General features: G+C 36.9%; 1 protein-coding gene across 2 annotated transcripts in view; it reads left to right on the top strand.

The window, feature by feature from the left end:
• thada (THADA armadillo repeat containing) overlaps nt 1-27238 on the top strand; it is a 107089-nt gene that overhangs the window by 47429 nt on the left and 32422 nt on the right. For both annotated transcript variants that reach the window (XM_081351949.1, XM_081351950.1), the window contains exons 28-29: nt 1746-1877; nt 18077-18245. In XM_081351949.1, the coding sequence (XP_081208075.1) occupies nt 1746-1877; nt 18077-18245 (301 nt within the window). The remainder of the gene's footprint in view (nt 1-1745; nt 1878-18076; nt 18246-27238) is intronic.

Genomic DNA, 27238 nt, shown 5'->3' with positions numbered 1-27238 from the left:
ATATTAAATTAAATGTTAAATTTCATGTCCCCAACTAAACAAGCCAAGCCAATGGCAACAAAGGTGGAAAAAGTTAAAGTTAGTATCAAATGTTCCATGATCTTTTGACATATAAGAGCTAAGGGTTTAACGATACATCATTATATCAAGATATCGCAATATAAAAAGGCAACGATATGTATAGTTGATGAAAATGATATGATTCGATATATATATAGTTAGTTTTATCCAAGGCTCTGCTTACTGTATGTATAAGGAATAATTCAAAAATGCAAAAAAGGTCTGCACTCTAAAAATACTTTATTACAAACAGGAGATAAAGATTATACAAACGCTTTGGCTCTTTGCCTTCGTCAGTGTGACAATTTCACTTATTCTTAATAATAGAAAGCACAATAATAAAAATATGATCGTGATCATAGTTAAACAATCAAATAATTACTCCATAGACTCCAGTTTAAGTTCATATGGAACAGTAAATAATGATTAAATACAATGTTGGGAACAATTACACACCAGGAAAAAATGCCAATTTTTACATATGAAACCAAGCTTATACAGTCAAATAAACAGTTCATGGACTCCAGTTTAACTCCATCCAAGACAACAAATAAATAATGGGAACAATAACACAGTTTTTATGTATGGCATTGTTTCCGGATGTGTAATTGAAGAATGACAGTGTGACAAACAATGGTACATTCAATCATAATTCTGTTTACACAAAAACACATAAGTCATCCTTTGTCAATTAAAACTGTGGTAATTACTTGAAGTACTTAAACTTTATTTGCCACAACTAAGACTTATAAAGCATATGTAATATGCATAAATGTTTCATATTGTTGGCAAATGTTTCAAATATGTAACAAGATATTTTTCAACATTGGGAGGTTTTAAAACAACCCCACACATGAAATGGAGGTGACTTTGAAAATTATTTTAATATACTAAACTGTTACCCAATCATAGCAGTGGGCGTTTACTTGCAAGTCTTGAATGCGACATTCCTATGAAAATGGAGTGTTCGAAAGAGGGTCAAAACAGGATCAAAAATGGCTTTCTAATTACTTCTACGAATGTTTTTGATGAAAAAATCTTTATAACATTATAAGTGGTCCTCAGATAAAATTATATTTTGAAAAATGCAGTTCATGAACCCTTTAAGCAAGTTATTCTAGTTAAATAAGTTGGGAAAAGAAGTTATGAAGTCAAGTAAGTCAGGTAGGTTCGTTCATTAAGTTATAGGCCTATGTTAGAAAGTGACTTGCTTATTTAGACGAAGCACTGCTACTTCTGCGGAGTGATTTACTCCAACTCTGAGTGAACTCTCTGCTCCTCACCACGGGGCTTCTCAGGTGCTGCGGGCAAATCACTTATCTAACAGGACTTATCTATAGGACTTATCTAACTCTGGGGGATACGGTGAATAAGCTAAAGTCCCAAAAAGTCGGCGTGTTCCTTTAATGTAATGCTAAATAAGTTAGAAAACTTATGAAGTTTCATACAGGTTAGTAAGGATAGTTCGGTTAGTTATATGTTTGCAAGTGAATGCCTTTGTTGGTTGCGTTTGTATAGTTGGAAGTTAACTTGTCAGTTAAGGTAGTCAGAAACATTTACATTTACACATTATTTACGCATGACTTTAGACTTGTAAATAAGTAAGTAAGTAACAAGTTACACTAGTCAAGTATTTTAGGAAAGTAAGTGAATGTAATGCATTTTTTTTTTTTTTTTTTTTTCAGTGATTCAGGGCAGGTGAAACTGCACCCCAGTCTTTTCTTGTTGTTGTTGGTTTTGGGTCGTCTCTACCCGTCTCCAATGGATGGTTCATCATCTCCTCTGGGTTTAGCTCCCTTTATGCCCTTAATCATCAGGTAAGTGTAGACATTTCGATCACTTTTTTAAATGCAATGCTGGACAAGAGATGAAAATAAAATATTGGTTTGATTCAGCTGACTATTTCTAAACCCTCTGGTGTCACATGCTGCTTCCTTTGAATATCATCCCATCCTTCAACTCAGTCCATCCTTTCCTGTAATAGATTTTTTCCTCTGACTCCACATTTTTTTCTTCTCTTATCATTTGTAATGATACAAACTGCCATTGCTGTGTCCGTTCACACATTTTTTTCATTATTTAGACAAAGTCGGAAAAATATTATTGGAACATATTCTGCAAGTACCTGTAGTGGAATCCAAACAGACACACACACACGCACACACGCACACGCACACGCACACACACACACACACACACACACACACACACACACACACACACGCACACACACACAGAGTGAGGGATATGTCTTAGTCATGATCCCAGAGCCAGGAGTAATCATTCCCACTCCCATTTGTGTGTCACAGAACATTGTGTTCCTCCAGCTGGGGAGCAATATATCTATTCGGATGAAAGAAACAATAGCAGGATGGTGTTTGTTTTGGCTCAAAATAAGGGTGGAGAAGTCTTGCTCCCACTGCTGCTTTTGATAACATAGCTCCTGACTCTGTGTGTTACACACATGACCGACACCATTTGAAATCTCATTTAGAACTCGTTGATTTGCATTTTGCAGTTTCCTCTGCTTTTTCAGGTGAAACGATACAATTACATATAGGATCTGTTCCAAACCCTAGTGAGCTGCCTTCATTGGTGCTAACCCCACTTCTAAATTACAAGTGTGAAACGCTCCTTTACCCGAGGATAAAAGCGGGGTTTAGAACAATGATAATCCAGGGTTAAGCACAGTGTGGAAAGCACTTTTATCTAGCACACATTTTCTGCCTATGTAGAGTTTTCAAGTTTGGATGCTGCCTTATAAATCACCTGCCTATATAGACCGTAGACTGTAAGCTCTCTATGTTTGGAATATATCCATAATGCATCAGGATTTTACTTTTTTATAAATAATAGGGTAACCTACTATGTAGACATATAGACAAACTCCATCCTCAGTCTATTTATACAAATTATGCTACATTCATATGCTACATTTATTATAATACCATGAGCACATTAAAGGCCCCCTAAAATCAGAATTATTTGATTTAAAAAAAAAAATGTAAAAGTTTTTTAGCTTTTAGAATGAATATGTTAGCCTCAAGGTTATGAATGAGCTGGTGTGTTCCAAATCAACAAAATTCGCATTTAGGAGATATAAGCAATCAAAACTTACAGTCTCTCACTTTCGCTAAAATGGATCACAGATTTTTATGACATCATCGCAGACTTCAGCTTCTCATCACATCTTCTGTCCAATCAAATGCTTTCTAGAATCTAAAGCTCCGCCCCCTATGCTATAAATACCACCTGGCCAAAGCGACCGTTGACACGTCACGGAGCAATGTGGGTTGGAGATGTGTGTTCGGTTGCTCAAACACTTGAGTTTTATTACATTTTCCAACTGTACGTTGGTAAGGAATGAAATGGCTAGAATTTATTCACACCTCTACTTTAATTTTTATTCATATTGAATCCAATGTATCATCAGCGCTCGGCTTCGCTTCCATGAGGATGCTGTCAAGTACGAATTGTAGTCTGTGAGGTAAACTAAATGCTTTTGGCTATTTGAAAAGGGGGAGGAGTCACTCAATATGTCCCGCCTTAGCTTCCTTTTTCATTGGAAATTACGTCAACGCATCATACAATGCTGCACGTTCCAAGGCACTTCAGTGTGCCTTTAACTTGTGGTTTCTGATACTTACAAATCAACACCAGTTTCATATTCAACAACATTTTGAAGTTTGTTGTTACTCTAATTCTAATGCAAAGAGTTTACCGTATTAGTCAGAGAATTTGTTCAGTACTACCAAAAATGTTGTGAGATTTTTTGTTTGTGATATACAGTTAGTCAATTAAAATGTCTGTGGTGTTAAATACAACACTGTCACATGGGAAACTCATTCACTAAATCACTATCAGGTGCGGCAAAGGGACACTTGGCACCATTTCTCAGTAAGGCTGGAATTGTGACATTTTCATTTGTAAATGAAGAGAAAATAATGCAATAAATTGCTAATAGTAATATAGAATTGTAATATTTAAATTTGACTAATTATTTATCATATAAATAATGCTTAAAGGGATCATTTACTCACTATACAGTAATACAGTGTGCTTACATTTGAACTAAAATAAAGGATGGAATTAATAAAAAGTGCTCTTAAAAATGATTTCTCAATTCATGGACAGATATATAAACCTTTGTTTTTTTTTTGTTTTCTGCATGTTATGTGCATTAATAGTAGTCCTGTTAAAAAAAGGACAGACAATAAATATAGTACATGCGTGATCTGTTGAAATGCATGGTGTTTTATTAGCAAAATATTAAATGTGAATTTAAAAAATTTGTGAAAAATAAAAAAGGCTACTATTTTAATGTTCACATGCAAAGTAAACCACCTTTTTTATTTTATAGCAACAATATAACATAACATAGTATTCAGTTATATAAATAATACTGCAGACCTGTTAAATGTGTAAAAACCCCAGTGTGTAGCCTACAGTTTTATATAGCATAGTCTCACAGTCTTGACATTTACTGTTCTGCTTAAATTCATTTTAAATAACAAATGCATAGTCTACACATAAGTTCAAGAGTGCTAAATTTGCCCACATTCTCCTGTGAAGTGTTTTTTCTTGGATTTTCTGCCGACTGCAACAGTCAAATCTAACCCATTGGCAAGGCATTTGTCTGATAAATTGGAGAAGTCTGTGGTTAGCGCCACTTTAGCGGTCAAAAGCTGCAAATGCATTTGCTGCAGAAATGGTGCCGACAAAATACTTATTCTCCTTGAGTACAAATATCTTGATATTAACTGATATGATGAAGATCCAGTGGAAGAGAACTTCATTTGAAACTGATGAGCTCAGCACATTAGGTAATAGTCACATGATGTACAGGTGTGTGAATGTGCACAACTGTTGCTGGCTGCTTTTCGTTTGGTGAACAAAAGCCTTGGACTCTCACCAGTTTCCCCCTCTGTGACATTATTCTCACCAGTGTTTATGCCAGGAATATTCTGTCCGCCACTCTCATACTCCTATGTGATTAGGGTTTTGCCGCCTTTTTCTTTTAGCACAGAGTTGTATCTCTATTTTTAATTCTCTGTGTTTTTGTGGGTATTTAAACTAGTGAGAAAGTGTTTGTTTTAGTTGAAACTTGTTTAATTTACATGTGAAGTGAGCTGTTGTGGCCTGTTTTCTAAATGGAATCTAAATGGAACGTATAAGAGCTGTTATCAAATGTTTAGTTTAATGATTATTAATATTAAATGAATATTGATAATATACGTTTTGTTCCTTGTTAAGGAATCAAAATAATATGTGCAATTAATTGACATGGATATACATCATACACTAGGAAGTGTATATAAGACACTGGTAAGAAGTGCATATCTTTTCCCAACACTTAATGGACTTAATCTTACATGTGAGACTTTACAAATATTTGTTGGGTTACTGATATTTAAGTGTTTCAGTAAAAAAAATGGAAAATCTTAAAAAATCTACTTTGAAATGCGTGTTCTTGTGTTACTATAAATGTACTTTTTATATTCACATTGGTTTCTTTTGATTAAAGAAAAATAAAATGCAATATGGTGAAACCAAGTAGAAAAGTAATAACTTATTTTCCTCCTTTCACATTGAATACACTATATATAATTATATAATAATTATAATTTTATTTTGCATTGCAACTGTAAAATGACAGTGCTAATATTTAATTTCTTAATTTTCTTTATTTTGATTTAAAGCCGCCGGGATTTATTTTGAACTGAGCCACTCGGAGACCCTGCAAACACCGGCAGATAATGAGCTGCTCATGTGTAAGAAAAGAGTTTTGTACTTTAATCTGAAACATGCAGCGCATATATATAATTAAATCATAGCCTTTATGATTTGCTAATCGCACTAAGCCATAACATGGTTTCAGTTTTATTGTGATTAATCGTGCAGGCCTAGAACACGCATTATCTTTTTTGTCTTTTTTTTTTTTTTTTTTTTTTTTTGTAGATAAATATCAGTGTTACATGTGTCCTGATATCATAGTGACTTTATTGCTTTAACAGTGTTAAACATTTATTTAATTGAATTTTGGAAGCTCTAGAACATTGTTTGTGTGTAAGTGCCTGTATGGTATCATAAGTGTGTCATGAGCCCTTGTGTGTGCAACAGACATCTGGAGCAGAGCAAAGGTGTGGAGGGGCTAGAGCAGGGGTCGGCAAGTAACTTTGGCCGCGGGCCAATATTTTTTTTAGCCAGTAGATGGCGGGCCAGCTACACAGAGTAGGCCTATGGATACAAATTAAATACTCTTATATAGGCCTATAATTGCGGAATATGATGGGTCCGTCACCGTCCGTGGATCATTCATTCAATCGTTTTTTTTTTTTTTTTCAAATTAAAACCAAAAATAAAAAGATGAAAAACGACTTGTTTTTCCATTATTTATTTCCTAAACTGAAATGAAAAAAAAAAATAAGGACGGGTTTTCTGATTTTCTGATTGTGCTCAGATCAAAAATAGAAAAAATGAATTACTGGATTAGACAAATTTAAATTTTGATTTTTAAGTTTTAATTTAACACCTTATGCATATATCAAGGAAACCATTTTAAACAGATCAAGTAGGCTACTATTGTGGTAACATATTACAGCCATTTTAATAAAGGTGTGAATAGCAATCATGCCTCATTCCGTACAGTCCGACTTTTGAACTTTATTCCTTTTTTATTATTATTATTTATTCGGGGACACACACATACACACCTAAGGTTTAAGGAGGTCTGCGTGGGACTGTTTTTTTTTCGTCCCGCTCCCACAAGGTTCTATTCAGCAACCGCTTAAAATACACTCGGTGTTCACCCGCTTTATTTCCCGACCTGACGGGTCCACAAAATTTAGATCTCGTTTCCATAATCTCACATTCAAATGTCTCTAATGGAAAGAAGGAGATTGGAGTAGCCTATAATAATTATAAATGCTATACAAAAATTGTGTTCGTGTCAGTATAAATATTAGGCTATTTTAACATTGTACTGTCAGCAGAGAAAAAAAATGTCACAGAAAAAAAATATGAAATATAAATAACATGAATTAAATAGGACAAAGCCTATCACTCAAGTTTCTAAGCAACATAAACGAAAATCATATTGCCCTACTGACGAAATGAAGTAGGCTATTTTCTGTCGAACTATTTCAAACATCCTTGCAAAAAAAGAATGTTGTTGACTGACAATGGTTTCAGTACCAAACAGCTCCTCAGAGATAGGTGTACAGGCGGTCAGAATTAAGTGCGGATACGCTGTCAAAAGATGTCGGGAGTTGGCTATTGTCAGTCAGACCGCACGCTCCGTCCAAAGTACACCAGAGTTCTGACCGCTACCGTCTTTTGACGCGCGAATGGACACAAAGTGGTCAAGCGTATAACTAGACGCGGCAGGCGCGAATTTGACGCGCTATTCGCGTCCGTTGTGAACGCACAGTTATACTTTAAAATGTAATCCTGCACCGCATGATTCCCTATGGGCGTTTCACACAGTATGCGGCGGTGAAATCGCCGCGCGACTACGGCTTTTCTCAAGTAGTGGAAGAGTTTTGTACAGCATTTAGGACTGCCAAAATAATCCGGCGGGCCAGAAAATATTGCTGACGGGCCAGTTTTGGCCCGCGGGCCGCCAGTTGCCGTTTCCTGGGCTAGAGAAAGGACTAGTTCAAGGCCTTGGGGCTGGAACACAGATAGCACAGATCAAGCTCACGACTCTCATGCACTCTGAGTGATGAACGCCACAGCTAGTGCCCAGCCACCACAAATAACAGACTCACGCAAGACCACCCCCTCTTTTATTAAACCTTGTCATATCAAGATATTATGATGGATTTTCCTAACAGTCAAGGAATGACAGGAGGGTCAGACCTCATGGATAGATGAACAGATTAATAGAAGGATCCTAGTCAACAGTTCAGCCTTTCTCGATGCAGTCACGCAAGGGTTAAGGGACCAGAGGATTGGGGTCCGCCTGGTTCTTGTCAGTGGAAGTATGCAGGCGCATTCACTCAAATGAAGCCCACATGTAGAAGATGTTAAATATAGCTCTGTTCTGGCTGCCTCGGCCCCCTCCTCTCCCCTAGGCGTGTATTTGTGTGTGTCTGGGTGTCCGGTGTTGATCAGGCCTCTTTACAATAACACAAGGGTTCTCGGCAAAACACTCGAGGAATCTGTGCAGTTAATTATCGTGCTGGTTGACATACGAGGCAACCCATTATTAGTTACCTGAGTAGACTGTGATTCTGTTACACAATCAGTGCTGAATTCTTCTTTCAGGGTTGTTTTCAGTAGACCCACAGTGTTGTCAGCGTAGTTATAAATCATAGAGATCTGATATATTTGTTGGGCGCACTGAATTTGTGTTGTGTGCACTGAACCTTGTCTTTGTGACGGGGTAGATATGTTATTACCACAACTATTTTTACCACAACAAGCTACATTCCAAGAAAGTAAATTATATAAGTAATATTTATCTTTATTGCAATCATTCCATTTTATGGAAATGAGTTCTACACAAAAACTTAGAGCAATAAAAACTATAGATTTTAGGTGTACGTCAGGCAGCCTTATCAGTGGCTCGAGATGCGATGATGTTGTATGGTAGTTGCGTTTAATGTTTTTGTTAGTCTATCCAGTTGAACCTACTAGATGTGCTGCTGCATTGTTCATCCTCAGGAGACAAGCCAAAAGTGTTTTTTCCCTTAACTGAAATTACGCATTTTAAATTAGAATATAATTTGAATATTAGTAATTAAGTAAAACATTCTAATTTAGTTTTTTAGCCATTTTGACAGCCCTATTCTCTATCAGTGTGCGGCCTCACAGAACCGATCATCAGAGCTGCCCACTTCAGCTAATTTAACTGGGATGACCCGAGATTTTGGACGAGAATCTGAATAGAAATCGTTACTTTAAAAGTTTAAAATTTGGTATAGATAAAGCTGTGTTTACATATCTGAAATGATTCAGGTTTCATTTAATTTAATTTAAACCCTGTCTAACAATGTCTAGTCGGATAATTATTAAAATTCTTAGAATGCGCATTATATTTTCAATCCACCGGTTACCATTTACAACATAGCGTGTATGCTGCGTAAAAACATGGGTTGATTTTCGATCGACAGCAACGGGCTGAATAATTCACTCTCTGACAGTAGATGGCGCTTATGGAACAACAGAAGTAGAACCGTTTCCTCGGTAACCTTTGTACACAAAGCAGTTTCATTTTATTTAGTTCACTTAATTTAGTTTCATATTATTGTAGATCATAGAAGTTTTTATTTTCAAATATATCTGAAATATACCCTTCCCAGATTAGAGTTTCCCTACTTTGAAAATCCATTGGTAAACATAGTCACACGCTAAGCAAACATGGGTTTGGACAATCTCCATGAGAGAGGTGACAGGAAACCCTGATGCTAAAACTAGGTCAGTATACATTTAGGCTGGGCTGTACGTCAACTTTTTTTTTTTTAAACATAACACTGGTGCTACAGAGGTTGAAAGATTTGTAGCATGTCTCTGAAAACAACCACAAGTAAAAAAAAATAAAAATACATATATAATAATAATAATATTCTTCTTGTTCTTCTTCTTGTTCTTCTTCTTGTTCTTGTTCTTCTTCTTATTATTATTATTATTATTATTATTGTTTTTATTCTTATTATTATTATTATATGCAACCACTGAGAGAAAAAATCTACTGCGGTCATGGATAAATAAAAATGAGCATGAATCAAAAATGTAAAAATGCATTTAAAAATAATACGTGCACAAAACTGAAACAAACGCAAAATTATCAGAATAGCAAACAACACGGTCACAGATCAAAAAATAAGTGTGAATAAAAAATGTAAAAATGCATCTAAAAAAAAGCACAAATCAAATTGTTTTGCACAAAACTGAAACATGGAGTTATTCAAATTGCATGCAAAATCATGTTTTCTGCTCATATTTGAAATTTTTGTACACTTATGCTGTTTTTCCCTTCACTCTTGTTTCCACGTTCCACGCTTGCATTTAAAATAAAGATACATCCATTTTGAAAAGAAGACACGTGTGAATAGCTTGCATGGTGGTGAAGGAAATAGCATGCTGAAGCTGGCATGTCTGGTCTTGGGGAAATGCCAAAACAAGGGTTGAGGACTTGCTTAAGTGTGCCAAATAACCTTGACCGAAAGTCTGTCAGCCACAGGCATGTCCAGAACATATGTAAGTGGTTGGCTGGAAATTGCTTACATCTAAATTGCCAGGCACATATGGATGAGGAGTGCATCAGATCCACAATGTCACACCACTGGTCTTCCAAGATGGAAATTCCTGAAACGTGTTCCCAAGAAGGATGTGGTGGGGTCTGCAATTAAGGATCTAATTAGGTTATGAAGAACTGAAATTTTTTTTTTTTTTTTTTTTTTTTTTTTTTTATGCTGTATGCGTGACTGTTAGACAGATAGTGCTGAAAAAGATTAGTACCCCTTTCTAGTATAGATCAAGACCATTAATTTTGGTGGGGCCATTGACAGACCAAATGCAGGATCAAAACTGGATGGAGAGAAAAGAGTGGGTGAATGAAAATCAAACAAACTAAGCAATGTTTTAATTGCGTAACAGAGCCACAGTGTTTACAGTTTATGGTGGAATCAACCTACAAATAACATAATAGCTGTCTTGCATATGATTCACAGGAAAAATGAGGCTGCCCTGAATTCCTGTTTGTAAAGCCAACATTTTCCACACTAGAATAATATACTAATGATTGTGTTGGTAATGATGAAGCTGGCAATGGCCATCAGCCTCTTCCCAGTTGGATAAACTTAAGCCGCGAAAGCCTCTGTTAAGAAGAGTGTTTTTTTTGTTTTTTGTTTTTTTTTAAAGAGCTGACTTAAAGTTATGACCAGTCTTTTAAAGGCTAAAAAAAAAAATAGATGACTAAATTGCAAGTCAGAGAAGACTCTCACAGGACTTAAAAAAGGTTGTAAGAAGAAGACTGATGGACTGTTAGTTCCAGCAGACTGATAATTCGGATGTTATTGTGCCAGGTATAAGACACGAGGTCAGTGTATTTAGCTAACAGCTTAGCATTTCTGTCATTCAAAAAAGCACAGTGCAAGCATGCGTTTATCTAGTACATTGGCTTCGGGTTCCTAGAAGCATTCTTTTGGATGTGGTCTCTGCTAGTGTCATCTCCACTGTTAGCTTTGGTTCTCTGCTGCTACTTTTAGTTCCTTGTTTAGGTGATGCTCGCAATTTGTCCACTTTGGTCCAAAAATAAAAACATATAATGGGCTTTAAAAGGTTTAATAATAAAAAAAGCGTCTATGTTATGTGTTTACTCAATAAAGACGTATTTTTCATGCTTTCTTTTTTCAAATTTATATTAATATTTAATTATTATTATTTTTAATTATCTACATATATATTTTTTTTAAAGTTAATTGCCAAGGAAACATTTCGTTTTCATTTGTTATTCATATATTTATATTTTATTACAGTTTTAATCACCGAAAACTTTTAAATCATTTTCACATTTTTAATTTCTTTAGTTTCTCTGAACATTTAGTCCAGTTAAACCTTCCCTTTTCAGATCGGCCTTAATCCAATCAACAACCGATAGATAAAACAAAGTTTCCATTTCATTAAGATGTGCGTTACAAGAAGGAAGATCTGTCACTACTTCCATCTCATCGCAACTTTTTTCAAAGAAAAGATTTTTAATTCATGTCGACTTTAAACTCGTTTTAGGTGGATCAACATGCAGCTCAGAAAAAATCAAGTGCGTTTATACCCTGATGTGCTTCCTGGAGCGTGTGATGGAACTGCATGTACACTCTCTCATTTCATTTCTCCAATGCGCCTCAAGAACCAGACGAACTCGAATAAACAAGTTGTGTTATGGCGCTCTCGCCAGGTGCTGCCCAACGCCGTCTCTGCCTGTTGATTTTGAGCCAGACTTAGATTAGGTTTGTTTGGTGCTTGCAGACTGCCGAGTCATACTCAGGGAAACTGTACCACCGTGCCTAATAAGAGCCAGATGGCCTTTGAGCCGTAATGGCGGGTCGAGACTGAGAAAGCCCCCTGGAGATGACTCGCCTCAGACTGCTGTGTTTCTAAAATTACACCCTTCCAAACTGTCATTTCCTCTCCAAAGACTTTTAATGGGACAAATTAACACTGATAGTTAACATATGAGGCCAGAAAGGGGGAACAATACAGACTTTTGCAGTCATTAGATCGAAATATGTTTCTGAGATGCTTATGCTGTATGTTTAAGTTTGTTTTTACAGTTCTTTATTTAGATTAATGAAATAGTTCACCAAATCTGTATGACCTCCTTTCATCTGTGGCACAGAAAAGACAACATTTTAATAATGCAATGTTCACAGGGTCCCCTCAGGTCCTTAAAAGTCTTAAATTCAGGTTGATCAATTTTAAACGTTAAGAGGTCTGGAAAACAATAATCCGAGAAATGGCCTAATGTCATTATTAACTTTCAAAATGCGATGATTTAAATAATGTTAGTGCTGCGCATTCAACGTCAAAATGCGTGGCTGTTGCTCGTGATTTCAGAGCAATTTGCGATCAGTAAATACTGTGAATTTAGGCCAAGCGATTCCTTATGATCCACTTTTGATGAATTATGATAATATTTACTTTATTTATTTTTATATTTACTTTATTTATTTTTATATTGTAATATGTTGTAAATGAATGTAACAGTGTGTATATTTAATCTGGCTTGTCTGAATGAGTAGCTGGAAGTAGTAAAGCAAAGACATTTCAAAATAAGAGTACTGATGTGTTTTGGGCTTGTGTAAAGCATTATACAAATTTATATGGGGGGCACCCATATAATTTTGGGTGAATAGAAGTCCAAATTATGCATACATATTTTTTTTTTCTGGATATCATTGGCATTTTGGTGCTTATACTAAAATAAAATAAAATAAAATAAATAAAATAATTAATAAACAGTTTAATAAAATAAACTGTAGCTGGCAGTTAAACTCTTGTATTTTCTTGTGCCCCATCATAGGAAGGAAAACTAAGAACATTATTTAACTAGATTTAACCAGTATCAACACAACACTTGTATTGTTATTATTTCCTTTATTTAAAGCTGCAGTCCGTAGCTTTTTTGGGTTAAAAATTATCCAAAATAAATTTGAGCAAGTACATAACCAGCCAGTGTTCAAAACTCTCCGCTTCCCGTGGCTCGATTCAAAACGGTAAACTTGTAATAATGTTTTTAATTCCAGTGGTACTGGTGGATTTCCGTAGGAAATTTGAGCATGTCTTTGCGTCATTACGTCACATCCGTACACATAAAGAAGGAGTCTCGGCTAGTAGGCCATGTTGCGTGTGAGGATGTTGGAGGTGGAGATTATATAGCCTTTTCTCACAGCACTTGATATAATTAAACTTATTAATTTGATGGCGGATCCAGAAAGGTTCAAACGACAATCACCAGTGACAACTGGAGATTCACCCGCTGTAAAATGCAAAAGACTTCAGAGAAAAAAAGATACTATAATCGGCCCATGCGAAAAGGATAATATCGGAAGGGCACTAAATGTATTCAATCAATGCTGGTGTTGTTAACATTAACAATTTGAGAACAAAGCATTATTTGCACGGTGACGTGATATGATTTACTGCAATGCTTTTTTCCCCTTAGTTGGTCAGAACAAAAGTGGATGTTACTTACTTGTTCAGACGACATTTTCCGGTGAAAATTCTTATGTTGGTCATACTTCCAAAAAGTAGAATCTGTCATTGTGAATGACTGTATCCACACCGGCGCGGTGACTGACAGCAGCACATTCTACTTTTTTTCGCTGCTAGTGGTCGCTAACCTCTTACAATAACAAAGGCATAGGTTGATGACGCAGTGATAAGCGGAATCATGGAACTTGCTGTCATGCTGATGGATCTAATAATCTTTATAGATGAGTGAAAACATTCATGTTTTTTAACATGACTGTGGTATGAAGCAGGGTGCGATTGCTAATGAGAGACAGATATCAGCGTCATACGCGAGTCCCGCGGATATAAAGGAATGAGGACATTTCATTCTACCGAACTACCCGCAAGTGCTGAATTACAACTCGCACAGGTCAGTTTATTTGATGGATTAAACTTGTGAGGTAACGCAACGCTGTTTCACTTGGTCTAACGTTACACTATCATATTAAACTGCATTTGAGTGAGTTGAAAGTAAGTTATAATGTTATTCTATGTGTTAGTATGTTGGCTGTATGAGACTAGCAGTAAGCTAGATCAACATTAGAATAACATACTGACCATATTCTAACATTTCATCATGTTGAGCTATAAAACATTGATTTGTTTTATGTACATTTGCTCACTTGTCTAATAAAGTGCAAGAGCGGTGTCTCTCGTCAAGTCGTGAACCTCTGTCAAGTCGTGAAGCTCTCGGCATCTCTAAAACGCCACGCCGATATTGATCCTCATTTTAGTTATCCCTTTGTCCCAAAGTCTGCTTGCCATGGTCCATAATGTTTGAACTAAACAACAACAGCGTGCCGCTAAACATTACACAGTTGTCCACATCTGTCGCCATGGTAACTATGGCAGTTAAAGCGGAAACCAGGGCTAATGTGGATATTACATCATTGACAAGTGACAAGGGACGGGCACTATTTAAAATTGTGAATTTCTCTGAATTTACAAATTCTTGGAAACATTTAGGATAATGTAAATACACAATTGAAAGAAATGTATAACATTGTGCATGTGGTTTTTGGCTATTTTGATGCAAAATTCTTACATATTGTACCTTTTAATGCATAAAAGAAAAGGTGAATGCAACAAGTTAGGTTGTTTTTGTGTGTCTCGCATATTTACAGCCATAAATAGGTCTCTCTCCTTGCATCATATGACCAGCTGTGTCTGTGGACTGTTGTCATGCTGTGAATGCTGAAGGCAACATGTATGTCATGGGGGTTAATGGGGATGTCTGTATGTTGGTGCAATTTAAACCCAGCAGGTGAAGGTTCACATGTCTGGCTGTCTGTTGCTGGCGTCTCCTGCTTGCTTTCTGTCCCATTTAGAGTGTGTGTACAGCACATATACCTGTGGTCATCAGACAGTTATTTATGGCATGCCCCACCATCTCTTCTTATATTATCATGTGTCGTGTATGTAACCTGTTAAGTGCACTGCCTAAAATTAATGCGATGAATGACCTACACGTTAGCAAGAGTTCCAAGACTTACTTCTGTGGAGCATAAAAAGATATTTTGATAAATGTCTCTGTTTTTTTCATTAAAAAGGGAAAAAAAAAGGATACTTTTAAATGTGAAACTAAAACTGCCAGTACGTGGCAGCAAATCATTGCCTTAACAAGTGAGTCATTGAGTCATTCATTCAACGTGAATTCATTCAGTTACAAAAAAATCAAGTGTTTCTCTGAGATGCGCAATGGCTCTACTGTGGATTTGTTTGGAACTATTTTCGTTGGTAAAAAAAAAAGCAAAAATAGACAATGTTCTGAGTCTAAAATGTAAGTCACCTGATATTAACTTCTAGTTTATTGAACTGTTGTATAAAATCAATATTTTATTTGCAATCGTGCTGATATTCGAGAAAACAGCACACGCTTGCTTGTGTGGTATTGGTCAACTATGTCCTGTTACAAATATTAAAAACAAGAACACACACAGAGACATTTTTTGCCCCATATCTTGAGTTTTGGGGGCATTTTTATTCATTTTGTTAGCATTTTTGCCATTTTTGCTTGCATTAGTTTTGATTTCTCCACGAGAATCTGCCTCACACACAGACAGGCTGCACAAGCCTCAACTGGCGCGACTTTATTAAGTCAATACATTATCCATTTTGCATTTTTTAATCTCTGTCCTTGGTGTGTAATGGCAGGGCAGGGCTCTTTTTCAAGCTCAAGCTGGCCTGTTGTGAGGCCCGTTTCAAGTGAAACGGATGAAATATAGCAAAGGCCTCTACTGCCCAGATCTGAAAAAATGTCAAAGCTCAGTGCCTTTAACGCAGACAAAATTGAATACTGCTTCAGAGCGGTATTTGAGGCTAACCGCATCCCATCATTCATCATTTTCTGGAACTCACATACGCTGAAATCGTGAGACAATGTTCTAGTATAAGTTGAATTAACGATTGCATATAATTTGATAGTAAAATGTTGCACTTTTATCGGTACAAAGATGAGTACGTGTATTTTGTAAAATGTTTGCAACTGCTTTTTTAGCACTTAATTAGAAGCTACACAATTATTCAATTTTGTCGTCTATTACATAGGAACTAATAGAGGTTAGTGCAAAAGTTTTGAAAATCAAAATGTGTAAAAGCTCTGTAAAACTTTACTTGCATTTTTATAAGTGTGTCCCATTGGGTAATTAAAATGTTCTACACACACTTGCGGTTTTCACACCCACTTGGACCAAAAAATACCGGACATACGTCATGTAACTAGACAAGACAGCAAGTGTGGGTATAGGGACTATGTTACTATGGTTACAGGTGCTCTTCATGACTATTTCAAGAATCAAAGAGGTGCTTGACAATTCAAGCTCTGACAATATGAATGTCGTCAATGTGATACCCATGTGTTTAAACAGGTTACGCAAGTGCACAATATCTTGTAGTCAAGTGTTTTACCTCGTCTCTTTCCTGTGAACAGTAGTTATATGTAATTTAAAGTTTCATTTATGACATGGGTTTCATTAGCCTCCCCAGACGTTATCGTACAGATTAATGTGTCCCTTTCAGAATCCATATGTCATTTATGGTTTGAGGTCAGAAATGTCAGTGAGCTGTGCTCTCTAGCTACAGTTAGGTCTTGGAGAGAATGCAAATGTTAACACAAACTCATACCTCCATGCTCGCTCTCATCTTCTGTCAGCAGATCCCAATCACAGCTTCCCAAATCTAGCTAAAGTTTATTTGTTGTTTCTATCTGTTCATCTGTTTAACGTCCATTGATTTATCTACAGGCATGATCGCTGCTACATTTTTCTTTTTCCTTTTTCCCCCCTCTGTTTGATGGATGGATATTTTCTATTCCGTGTCTCTGGAGTTTCTGGGGGGAGTTTCCAGAACTTTTTAGATTTAGTGCTTGTAAAGCAGTCATCTCAGTCATCAGGGGGCTGCTCTGGAAATGAATTGAGCAAGTCTCCGACCCCCCACTCTACTACCAGTCTAAAAGATTTCAGTACAACTTCCAGGAATCTATAAAATGACTTTTTTACATACAGATATAGTAGCATCAAAGTTTGAACACACTTGAATGAATTTGTGTTTCTCATGACTTCTGATATTAGACTTTAAAGAATTTTAATAGACTTTAAAGCTTTTGCTCATGTTGAAATTTTTTATGTTAGTTAAATAAGCAGCTATACATTTTGCCTGTGCTATTTGCAAAATAAGAACTTTCAGTACAGTTCAAACATTTGCGGTAGGTCGGTAGGATTTTATCCTTTTTTTTTTTAAAGAAATTAATACTTTTGGACTTTCTATTTATCAAAGAATCCTGGAAAAAGGTTTCATAGTTTCAAAAAAAAAATGTACGCAGCACAAAACATAACTTTTCAATGTTAATAATAGTGTGTAATGTTTCTTGAACACCAAATAAGCAGAATATAATAGAATAGAAGTATCATGTGACACTGAAGATTGGAGTAATGATGCTGAAATTGTTGCTTTGCCCTCACAAAAAGTTCAATTTTACAATGTATTAAAATATTTTACAACATTACAGTTTTTTACTGTTTACAGTACATGTGAACTCTTTCAATGCTGTTTTAAAGCATCCCAGGTTGCACCTCATGAAGTTGAAGGAATGAGTGTGCACAATTATAATCTTGAATGGCGACTCTCAAGAAGATTAATTTCTAAAATACTTCTCACTCTTTCACCAGAACCTCCTCAAAATCTGTCTTACCATGCCATGCAGTTACTCAGAGTTGAAGAGTTCATGAAGCAGCTGAAATATAATTGTGAACCTGTTGTCCATTGTACTGTGGTTTTCTTGTAGGTGTGGTCGTTCAGCAGTGTACCGCACACGTGAAATGGCTGCGAGAGCCCTGGTTCCTTTCGTTCTGGTGACTCAAGTTCCCTCCACTATCCAAACTCTACTGGAGGAGCTGCCTGTTGCACCTGGACCAGGAATTCAACAAAACCACATACATGGAACATTGCTTCAGGTGTGTGAATCCTCCCTAGTCACATGCACTGTACAGCAATCCATTAAGTTGTGTAACATTACATAAGCAGCATCTACAAGAGTATAAAGTATTGGAGAAAAAAACTTATTTTTAAATCCATTTTAAATGATTCGTTATAAATTAGCTTTAAACTGTCCAATATGCTATTTTCTGAAAGATGCTGATACCTGAATTATTCTACTTTGAAACATATTTGTACATGTTTGTGTTAACTTCATTGCAAGTGTTTTGTTGTTGTTTTTGCAGAAATGTTTAATAATAGAAAAACTTTTATTGTTGGTAAAACCAGCAATCGATGGGGGCAAGCAATGGAAACAGCATTTAGGAATGTTGCGTGCTCGACTCAAACTTGCTTCACCCACATTAACGCCACAGCTCAATGTGTGTCAGCATTTTCGCTAACCACTAAGCCATGCCTCTGACATAATATATATTATTTGATAGAATTGATAGACATGGATAATTGAACCCCAAAGGGAAATTAAGTGATAAAACAGCATCACCATAAAACCTAGAAGCTTAAGAGATAATTGTGGATAGAGACAGTAAGATGTTGTAGTTTTGACACTAAAGCTGGTTTCTGTGCATGAAACTGGAATTGTCTGCGAGCATATGTGTGTGGAGAGTGAGCCATCCATCCATCCATCCATCCATCCATCCAAAAATCTATCTATCGACTCATTTTACACAATTTTGTGACCACTTTGTGTGTGCTGTTGCTCTCATTGGTTTTGATTTCTTCACGAGAATCTGCCTCACACACAGACTTTGGCACAAGCCTCAACTGGCGCAACCTTATTACATCAATACATTATCCATATCAATTACCATTTACGCTGAATGTAATAAGATCAGAATCATTCTCACCCTAAATATTTTTTGTAGGTAAAGTTTCGGTGCTTCCTTAGTTATTTTTTGTAATTGATGTTTTAATCATGCTACTCGTCTCATCGGGGAAGTAAAAATAATTTCAAGGATGCAAGATATATCGGCCACCATATTGGTATCGACCGATGTATGTTCGTTTTTGATGTTATCATTATCGGCCCGATAAGAAAATTTGGGCTATATATTAAAGCTGATAAATAATGGATTATTTCCTTCAGCTGAGACACTTGCTCAGATGCACACTGTTCGCCATGATGGTTTTGAATTGCTTGAAATATGATTGGAATCACTTAAAAAAAAAAAAGAAAATGCAGTTAAAGCTGCAGTCCGTAACTTTTTTGGGTTAAAAATTATCCAAAAGAATTTTTTGAGCAAGTACATAACCAGCCAGTGTTCAAAACTATCTGCTTGCCTTAGCTCGATTCAAAACGGTAAGCTTGTAATGATGTTTTTAATTCCAGTGGTACTGGTGGATTTCCACGGGAAATTCGAGCATGTATTTGCGTCATTACGTCACATCTGTACGCAAAAAATATCATGAGAAGATTATGTGTGCTTGGGACATGGCTTTTAATGGTAAGACTTTTGTTTTTGTTATCAGGCTCTCAAAAATTATATAATTAGAATTTTTATCGGCTAATATATCAGTTATCGGCTTTCAAATATAAAGAATTATCAGTATCGGACAACATTTTCATATCGGTGCATCCCTATTTTTTTTCCAGGACAAGCAGACAAACGTCAGTGTTAAAGGAGAACTCGGCAACTCTAGCGAACTCTAGTCACTTCTTCGCTGATTTTCCCTTTTGTTGTCGCATGTTTTCCCCACGAGCTCCCCCTACAGCTGTGGTGGGGCGTATATTTCACAACACAGTCGTAAAAAACTCACTTGCGGCAGCCTCCTCCCCCTCTCTACTGCTGCTCATGTGCGTTTGTTTTGATCGGAGCAAGCCAACTGTATCGCGTGGAGCTATGTCTACTGAGGTGGGTAATCTGGTAATACATCATAAATGCGTGTGTGTTTATGTCGAATTGCCGTAAAGCAATTTGTGTTTCGCGCTCGTTCTCGTTCTCGCTTTCGCTTCTCACGAGACTTCCAATTTCTATCTTGCCGGGACGGTAGTGAACAAGTTGCAAGGTTGGTTTTCCGCCTGGGAACGCTGGGGGGAGCGGGGAAAGTCACCAATATCACCAGAACAGGTTGTTTAACCATCCAAATGATTTCTAGACAGTTTTATTAAGTTAAAAAAGCTACCAAGTTCTCCTTTAAGCACTAAGAGACTTTTCAAGAACATTAAAAAAAAATTTTTAGGGGTACTGACCCCAACATTTTGAACGGTAGTGATATTTTTATATATATAGTGCTGGTCAGAATTGTTTTCCCCCTGTAAAATAAAAATAAATCTGCATTGTTAATCCTTTTGATATTTTATTGCAAAAAAAAAAAGAAAAAAAAATGTAATAATCTAACCTTTTATTGCTTCTTCTCTTCAGTTCAGCCCACTCATCATCTATAGGGTTCAGGTCAGGGACTGGGATGGCCATTGCAGATGCTTGGTTTTGTGCTCAGTGACCCATTTTTTTTTTTTGATTTTGATGTTTTGTTTTTGGATCACTGTCCTGTTGGAAGATCCAAACATGGCCCACTATACGATTTCTAGCAGTCTGTCAGGTTTTGATTTTTTATCTGTTGGTATTTGATCGAATCCATGATGGCATGTATCTGAACAAGATATCTAGAACTTCTGGCAGAAAATTAGGCCTACAGCATTAAAGATACAGCAGAGTATTTCATTTTACACATGGGGTACTTTTTTAGCCCTTTGTGCACCAAACCCATATTAAGTGTTTGCTGCCAAAAAAGCAACTTTTTTTTGTTTCATCTGACCATAGAGTCCGTCCCGTTTGAAGTTCCAGTAGTGTCAGTTATGTGCCCCAATGTGTAAAATGAAATACTCTGCTGTATCTTTAATGCTATGGGCCTAATTTTTTGCCCAAAACCACACCACACCACAGCACAGCACAAAACCAAGCATCTGCAATGGCCATCCCAGTCCCTGACCTGAACCCTATAGAAAATGAGTGGGATGAACTGAAGAGGAGAAGCGCCAACATTGATCTGGGAATCTGAAGGATCTGGAGTGATTCTGTATGGAGGAATGGTCTCTGATCTCTTGTCAGGTGTTCTCCAAACTCATCAGGCATTATAGGAGAAGACTCAGAGCTGTTATCTTGGAAAAAGGAGGTTGCAAAAAGTATTTAATAAAAGGGGGCAAATAATTGTTCCCAACGTGTTTTAATAATTGTTCCCAACGTGTTTCCCCCCCCCCACACACACACACTTTCAATTCTTTTACTTCAATAAAAGGTTTTATTTTTGCAATTTTTTTTAATTAATGCAGATTTATTTTTCACAGCCATCTTTGATCATATTTACTAAAGGGGCAAATAAGTCTGACCAGCACTGTACACTACTTTGTATTTGTATTATTTATTTATTTATTTATAAAATGTATTGGTAACACTTTGTTTCGATAATACACTTTAGACATCCTACTAAGTAGCGGCCTCGTTTACACTGCAGGTCTTGATGCCCAATTCTGATTTGTTGCCTATATCCGATTTTTTTTAACCATCCGTTTACACGTCCTTTCAATTGTGACCCATATCCGATTCATGTGTTTACACTTGCCATACTATCTGAAACATTGCGCATGCTTAAAGGGTTAAATTATCTTGCACAGATGGACGAACGCGAAAAATGCTTGATGCTAGCTTTGCGATGCGAAGTTCGCAAAACATCACCATGATTTTGAGGCGGAGGAGGAGTAAAAGGGCCATCATTGCAGCCTGTGCTCATGCTTCAGTTATTGAGTGCGAGAGAGATCTCAAGACTCATTGCATATTGTGATTTAAAATAATGGCTTTAACGAGGAGCGGTCGGTCCAAAATTTTAGGATGAGCAAGCCAACCTTTAATATGTTGTCAACGTTTGTCCAAATTCCTCTCCTATGACGACACAAAGTTTCGTCCCTTTGCAGATGCGAGTCGGGGTTGCTCTCGTCATTAAACCGCGGAGATGTAGATAATGCCATCCAGATCTGCCTGTTTACATGACAGTCGCAATGGCACATATCTGATTTATATCTGATTTATTTCCACATATGAACGAGGCCTGAAACCGATCTCGAAATATCCGAATGCATGCGTTTTTTTTCTTGTTTACACGGTCATACGACACATCCGATCTGTGTCACATATGAGCAAAAAATCGGAATTGGGTTACATTTTACTGACAGTGTAAACGAGGCCTACATGTCACCTTATTCTACTAACCTGAACCCTAACACCTAACACTCTACTACTAGTCTACTACTCTGCTAATAACTGAGAGTTAGTTGACATGGAGTTGCAAAGTTTTTTTTTTTTTTTTAATGCAGTTCTATTCTGATTTGATCCTGTTCGCACTGTAAAAGACCAATAAACAAGCATGTATCTAAAATAAATAAAAATAGAATTGCATGAACTATGAAAGAGACAAGTCAAGTCATCCTCATTTATTTAGCGCTTTTAACCATGTAGATTGTTTCAAAGCAGCTTTACAGAGATAAATGTATAATTTAAGGTAACAGAGATTGTTTTGGCTTTATAGCAGTTCTTTAATAAAGTTATTTTCCAGCTAAAGTTAGTTTTGATTGATTCGCTTCCGTCGCAACGATCATTCTTTATTAAATTAGGGGCCGCTAAGACGACACCATTCTCTCTAGACAGAGATTAAATGCGAACCTGTGATATAAACCCTGATGGCATTCACATGCGCATTAAGAATTGGTATTGGTAAAATTTGGTATTGGTAAATTGGTAAATTCGCGAAACGAATTTTCCTGACAATGCTTTATCTGTAGAGTGGTAGTGGGATCCTCCATAGGGAGAGACTAGTTGGCACTTCAGCACTGCGTTGTCATCGGGTCCAGGCGAAGGTCCTTCGTCAGATCTGGATACGGCCTGGATCCGGCAGGCTGCGGGAAAACCTCGGGATAAACAAAGACACTAAAATTAACGTAGATGCCATTCTTCTTATGATGTAACGAGTACATCAGGATTTATGGAAAGTGTTCCCGGTTCCGGCTGACCTAATCTATGCAGCCTAACATTGAATTATAGAAGTCTATAATGTGTTATGTGTATGTTAGGCCAAAGAGATGTGTTTTTAGTCTAGATTTGAACTGACAGAGTGTGTCTGCTTCCCGGACAATGGTAGGAAGACTGTTCCAAAGTATTGGTGCTAAATAGGAAAAGGATCTACAGCCAGCAGTCGATTTTGATATTCTAGGTATTATCAACTGGCCGGAATTTTGAGATCGCAATAGACGTGAAGGACTATAATGCGTTAAGAGCTCGCTCAAGTACTGCGGAGCGAAACCATTTAGTGCTTTGTATGTAATCAGCAATATTTTTGCATAAAAAAAAAATGTATGCGATGTTTAATAGGGAGCCAATGCAGTGTTGACAGAACAGGGCTAATATAGTCATACTTCCTGGTTCTGGTAAGAACTGCTGTAATTTGTTTATTAAGCGTGCAGGGCAACCACCCAGTAGAGCATTACAATAATCTAGCCTTGAGGTCATGAACGCATGAACTAATTGTTCCGCATTTGTCAATGAGAGGGTGTAATTTAGACAATTTTACAACAAAAGAAAGGGAAATGGATAGTGAAAGGGCTCTTTATTTTCCTGTATTCATGTTGTCGATTTCGATTCACTGAGTCACAGTGACTCTCTCGTGACTCTTTGAATATGGAAATTCTGGATGTTTGTGTGTACGACCAGATTAGGAACAGATAACAGACGCTGCACATCTTGTTCATGTGTGTGACGGGGGACTGTGGAGTGGGGGTGGACTATGGTGTGAAGTATGTTCAGATCAGCTAGTGATAATGTACAAATTTTTTGGAGAACTGCCCTCATGCTGCTATCTGATGCGAATACCTGAAATGCATGCAGGAGTGGTGTACGTGTGCATCGTAGCATCAGCTAAGATATGTTTTTGTTTCTGTGTTCGTTATCAAATCCTTAAAGGCATAGTTCACCCAAAACATTTTTTTTATTTTGTCATCATTTGCTCACTCTCATGTCGTTCAAAACCCATAAGATATAACATATTTTCAAAATTTTCATGTTTTTGTGATCTCTTTAAACTGGAGTGCGTCTTTTATGTGTTGTGAGAGTGGCAAAAAAATAACTACAATATTCTAGACTTTGCTTTTTTCCTTTAGAAAATGTGAATGGGACTTGCAAAACTTACCACCATGTTACTAATGTAGGTTGGTTGCTAGGGTATTGCTTTTCAGTTGCTAAGGTGTTCTGAGGTGCTATTTCTAGGATGTTCTCAGTGGTTTTAGGCCATTGTTAGGTGGTTGGTACGGTGTTTAGGATGTTTGCTGGGCGGTTTCATCATGGCAAACATGGCTGGTTGCCTAAACTGCTTAGACTAGTCTTAATTAAACAACTACTACTCTAATTAAATATTCGCTCAGTTATCTCCAAAGATCTCTCTATTTTGCTGTAGATCATTAAACCCTGCAGCCTCAGAAGTCTATCCGAAATCCGTTTCGTCAATTCCTAATAAGGCAGCAAGGCAACAAATCAGATGCCTAAGTTTTGGGATGCAGCCTATGACACACTATATGAGATAAAATGACAGATTCTTGCATGCCATTGTGGTTAATGAATCACCATGACAGCCTACGTCAAACGGATTGTGCCAAAATCTTACTGATATTGTATAGTCTGACCCAGTCATAAGAACATGATGAAGATTATTCTAATTTGAGCCAAAGACCCCTTTCCCTAAATTTCTATTGATATTCTAGCTTCTAGATATCACCCACCAAACAAGTCATCAAAATTTTGAGGTGTTAACCATCTCTGTAGTACAAATGATTCATTAACTTTCCTTTGGATATTACTGACCATAAGCAAATGTTACAGTGTGTTTATGTTTAAACAGAAAACAGAAATGGCAAGAGAAAGTGAGATAAAAAAAAAAAAAGGTGTGAGTGGGAGGAATAGATGTTGTCTCGATCCTGAATTAAAGACTTTTTGTTTTTGTTGAAACGGATATGTGTAAGCCTACATAAAAATAGCTTCACTGTATGTACACCTTCCTTAACACAACACACCCACAATCGTTGATTTGCATTGCACAGTGTTGATCCCAGGATGAAATGAAGAAGTGTGTCAGCACAGTGTTTCAAAGTGCCATTTTGATTACAAAACCAGCTCTGCTGAGTAAAACGCTTGAACCCAGCAGAGTTCACTTAAAAACCTCTGTTGACACAACTGACTGGTTCCCTTTAGATGCCGGCTAACGAGGGAAACAGATTGAGCAGCACTAACCTAACCTGACACCTCAGAAACAGCTTTTTTTCTTCTTTTTTTCTCTTTTTTTTCAAAAAAGCCCTTGGTAAAATCCAGGTTCCACGGGGAAATTAATCCACTGTGTGTTTTGAAAACATTAAATCGGATCAGCAGACATACTGCAGTCAATGTGGGTCTTCCACATGTACACACATACTCTCGAGGTGGTGTACTGATTCAGCCTCCTAACCATTGTCTTAAACTTGTGTGCATGTCTTTTCTTGTTACTGTTTTTAACTGAGAGCAGTCCAATATGTATTTGCATTTTTTAAATTGTATTTTATTTCATTTTTATGTTTATTTTTTTTGGTAGCAGTCCCAGTCTGGTTATTTTTGTTTTTTGTTTCATTTTGTAAATGGATAACAGCCCGTTTATTTATTTATCTTTGGTGACAAAGAAAATGTAGGTTAACACTTCCTTGTTACATGTAAATTATGCATAGTTACAATGCACTAACCCTCAACCAAATCATAATCCTTGCCTAACCCTATAGTAAGTACATGTTATTGCTTAATATTACTCAGTACTTAAATGTATAATTACACTGTAACAATGACACCTTAAAATAAAGTGTAACCAAATTTACTTACAAATTAGAAATGAGATTAAGAAGGTCAACTAATAATATAAGTGCATATCAAATTAATGTGCAATTAATATAAAGACACCAGACAGAGGTGTATTTGTGTAATGGTTCTTCTCTTTTACTTCTCTCTCTCTCTCTCTCTCTCAAAAAACCTCTGACTATTTCTCAAATTGCATCAGAGTGGAAGGGAAGTATGTGTTTATTCATATATTACATACTTTTCCTCACATATTTTTGTGCTGGTAGCTCCACCCACAGTGAATATAGTGAAAATACCACTCTGCATAACTATATATGAAACATTTTTGTTATGTCTTGATTTGCTATGAGAGTATAATTTTGCATGAATTTTGTTTTCAGTATCAACAAGCAATTTTTTTTTTTTTTTTTCACAGTAAAATCTCATCCCACCTGGTTAGGACATGTTGTTGTCCTGTGTCTGTGTGTTCCTCTTTTGTGCATTGCTGCCAAAGGTCTGGATGTAGTGATCGCTTCAATCAGCCTTGAAACACCCACTCACACAAGCTTTATTTCTTCTTTAAGGAAAAGCCTATAAAACAAAAAAATCTAACTGATGAGACAAATTAGCTTAATTAGATTCAGATTGCATCCAGACTTTCCAAATCTTTTCATAAATGTATCCGCCCACAGCTGAACACAGCAAAACATTTCCTTGCAGTCGTGTTTGACAGTCGACCCAACGGCCTTTCTGTGTCAAAGGTCAGCATCTAGCACTGCATTCAGGCGGTTTGCTGGTGTTTGTTTGTGCATGTTTCTTTTCTAAATGTGTGCAAGACTCTCTGTGTGCTGAATTATGGACCTCTATGGGGTGTTTATTTTTGCCCTTAGCCGCTGCCATCGGTTTGTGGTCGGTCTCAAGTTGTGTAGTTCGTCAGTATAAATACACACAATTTCCTCCGAGGCCGGCCATCATGGGCCTTCCCACCCGACGGGGCAAGCAGGCCTGGGCTAGATGTGTGGGATACAGGGTGTGGGCCGCTAGTGTCGGGGGTGTCCGCAGCTTGAAGGCCAGGCCTGGTATTTCATGGTCAGACTTGTTTTGGCCTGTGCCTCTCC

Source organism: Scardinius erythrophthalmus (genome assembly GCF_964197995.2).
Source record: "Scardinius erythrophthalmus genome assembly, chromosome: 21".
NCBI classification, from domain to species: domain Eukaryota; kingdom Metazoa; phylum Chordata; class Actinopteri; order Cypriniformes; family Leuciscidae; genus Scardinius; species Scardinius erythrophthalmus.
Note: the sequence above shows the minus strand (reverse complement) of the source record. Positions and strands in the feature narration are given on the sequence as shown.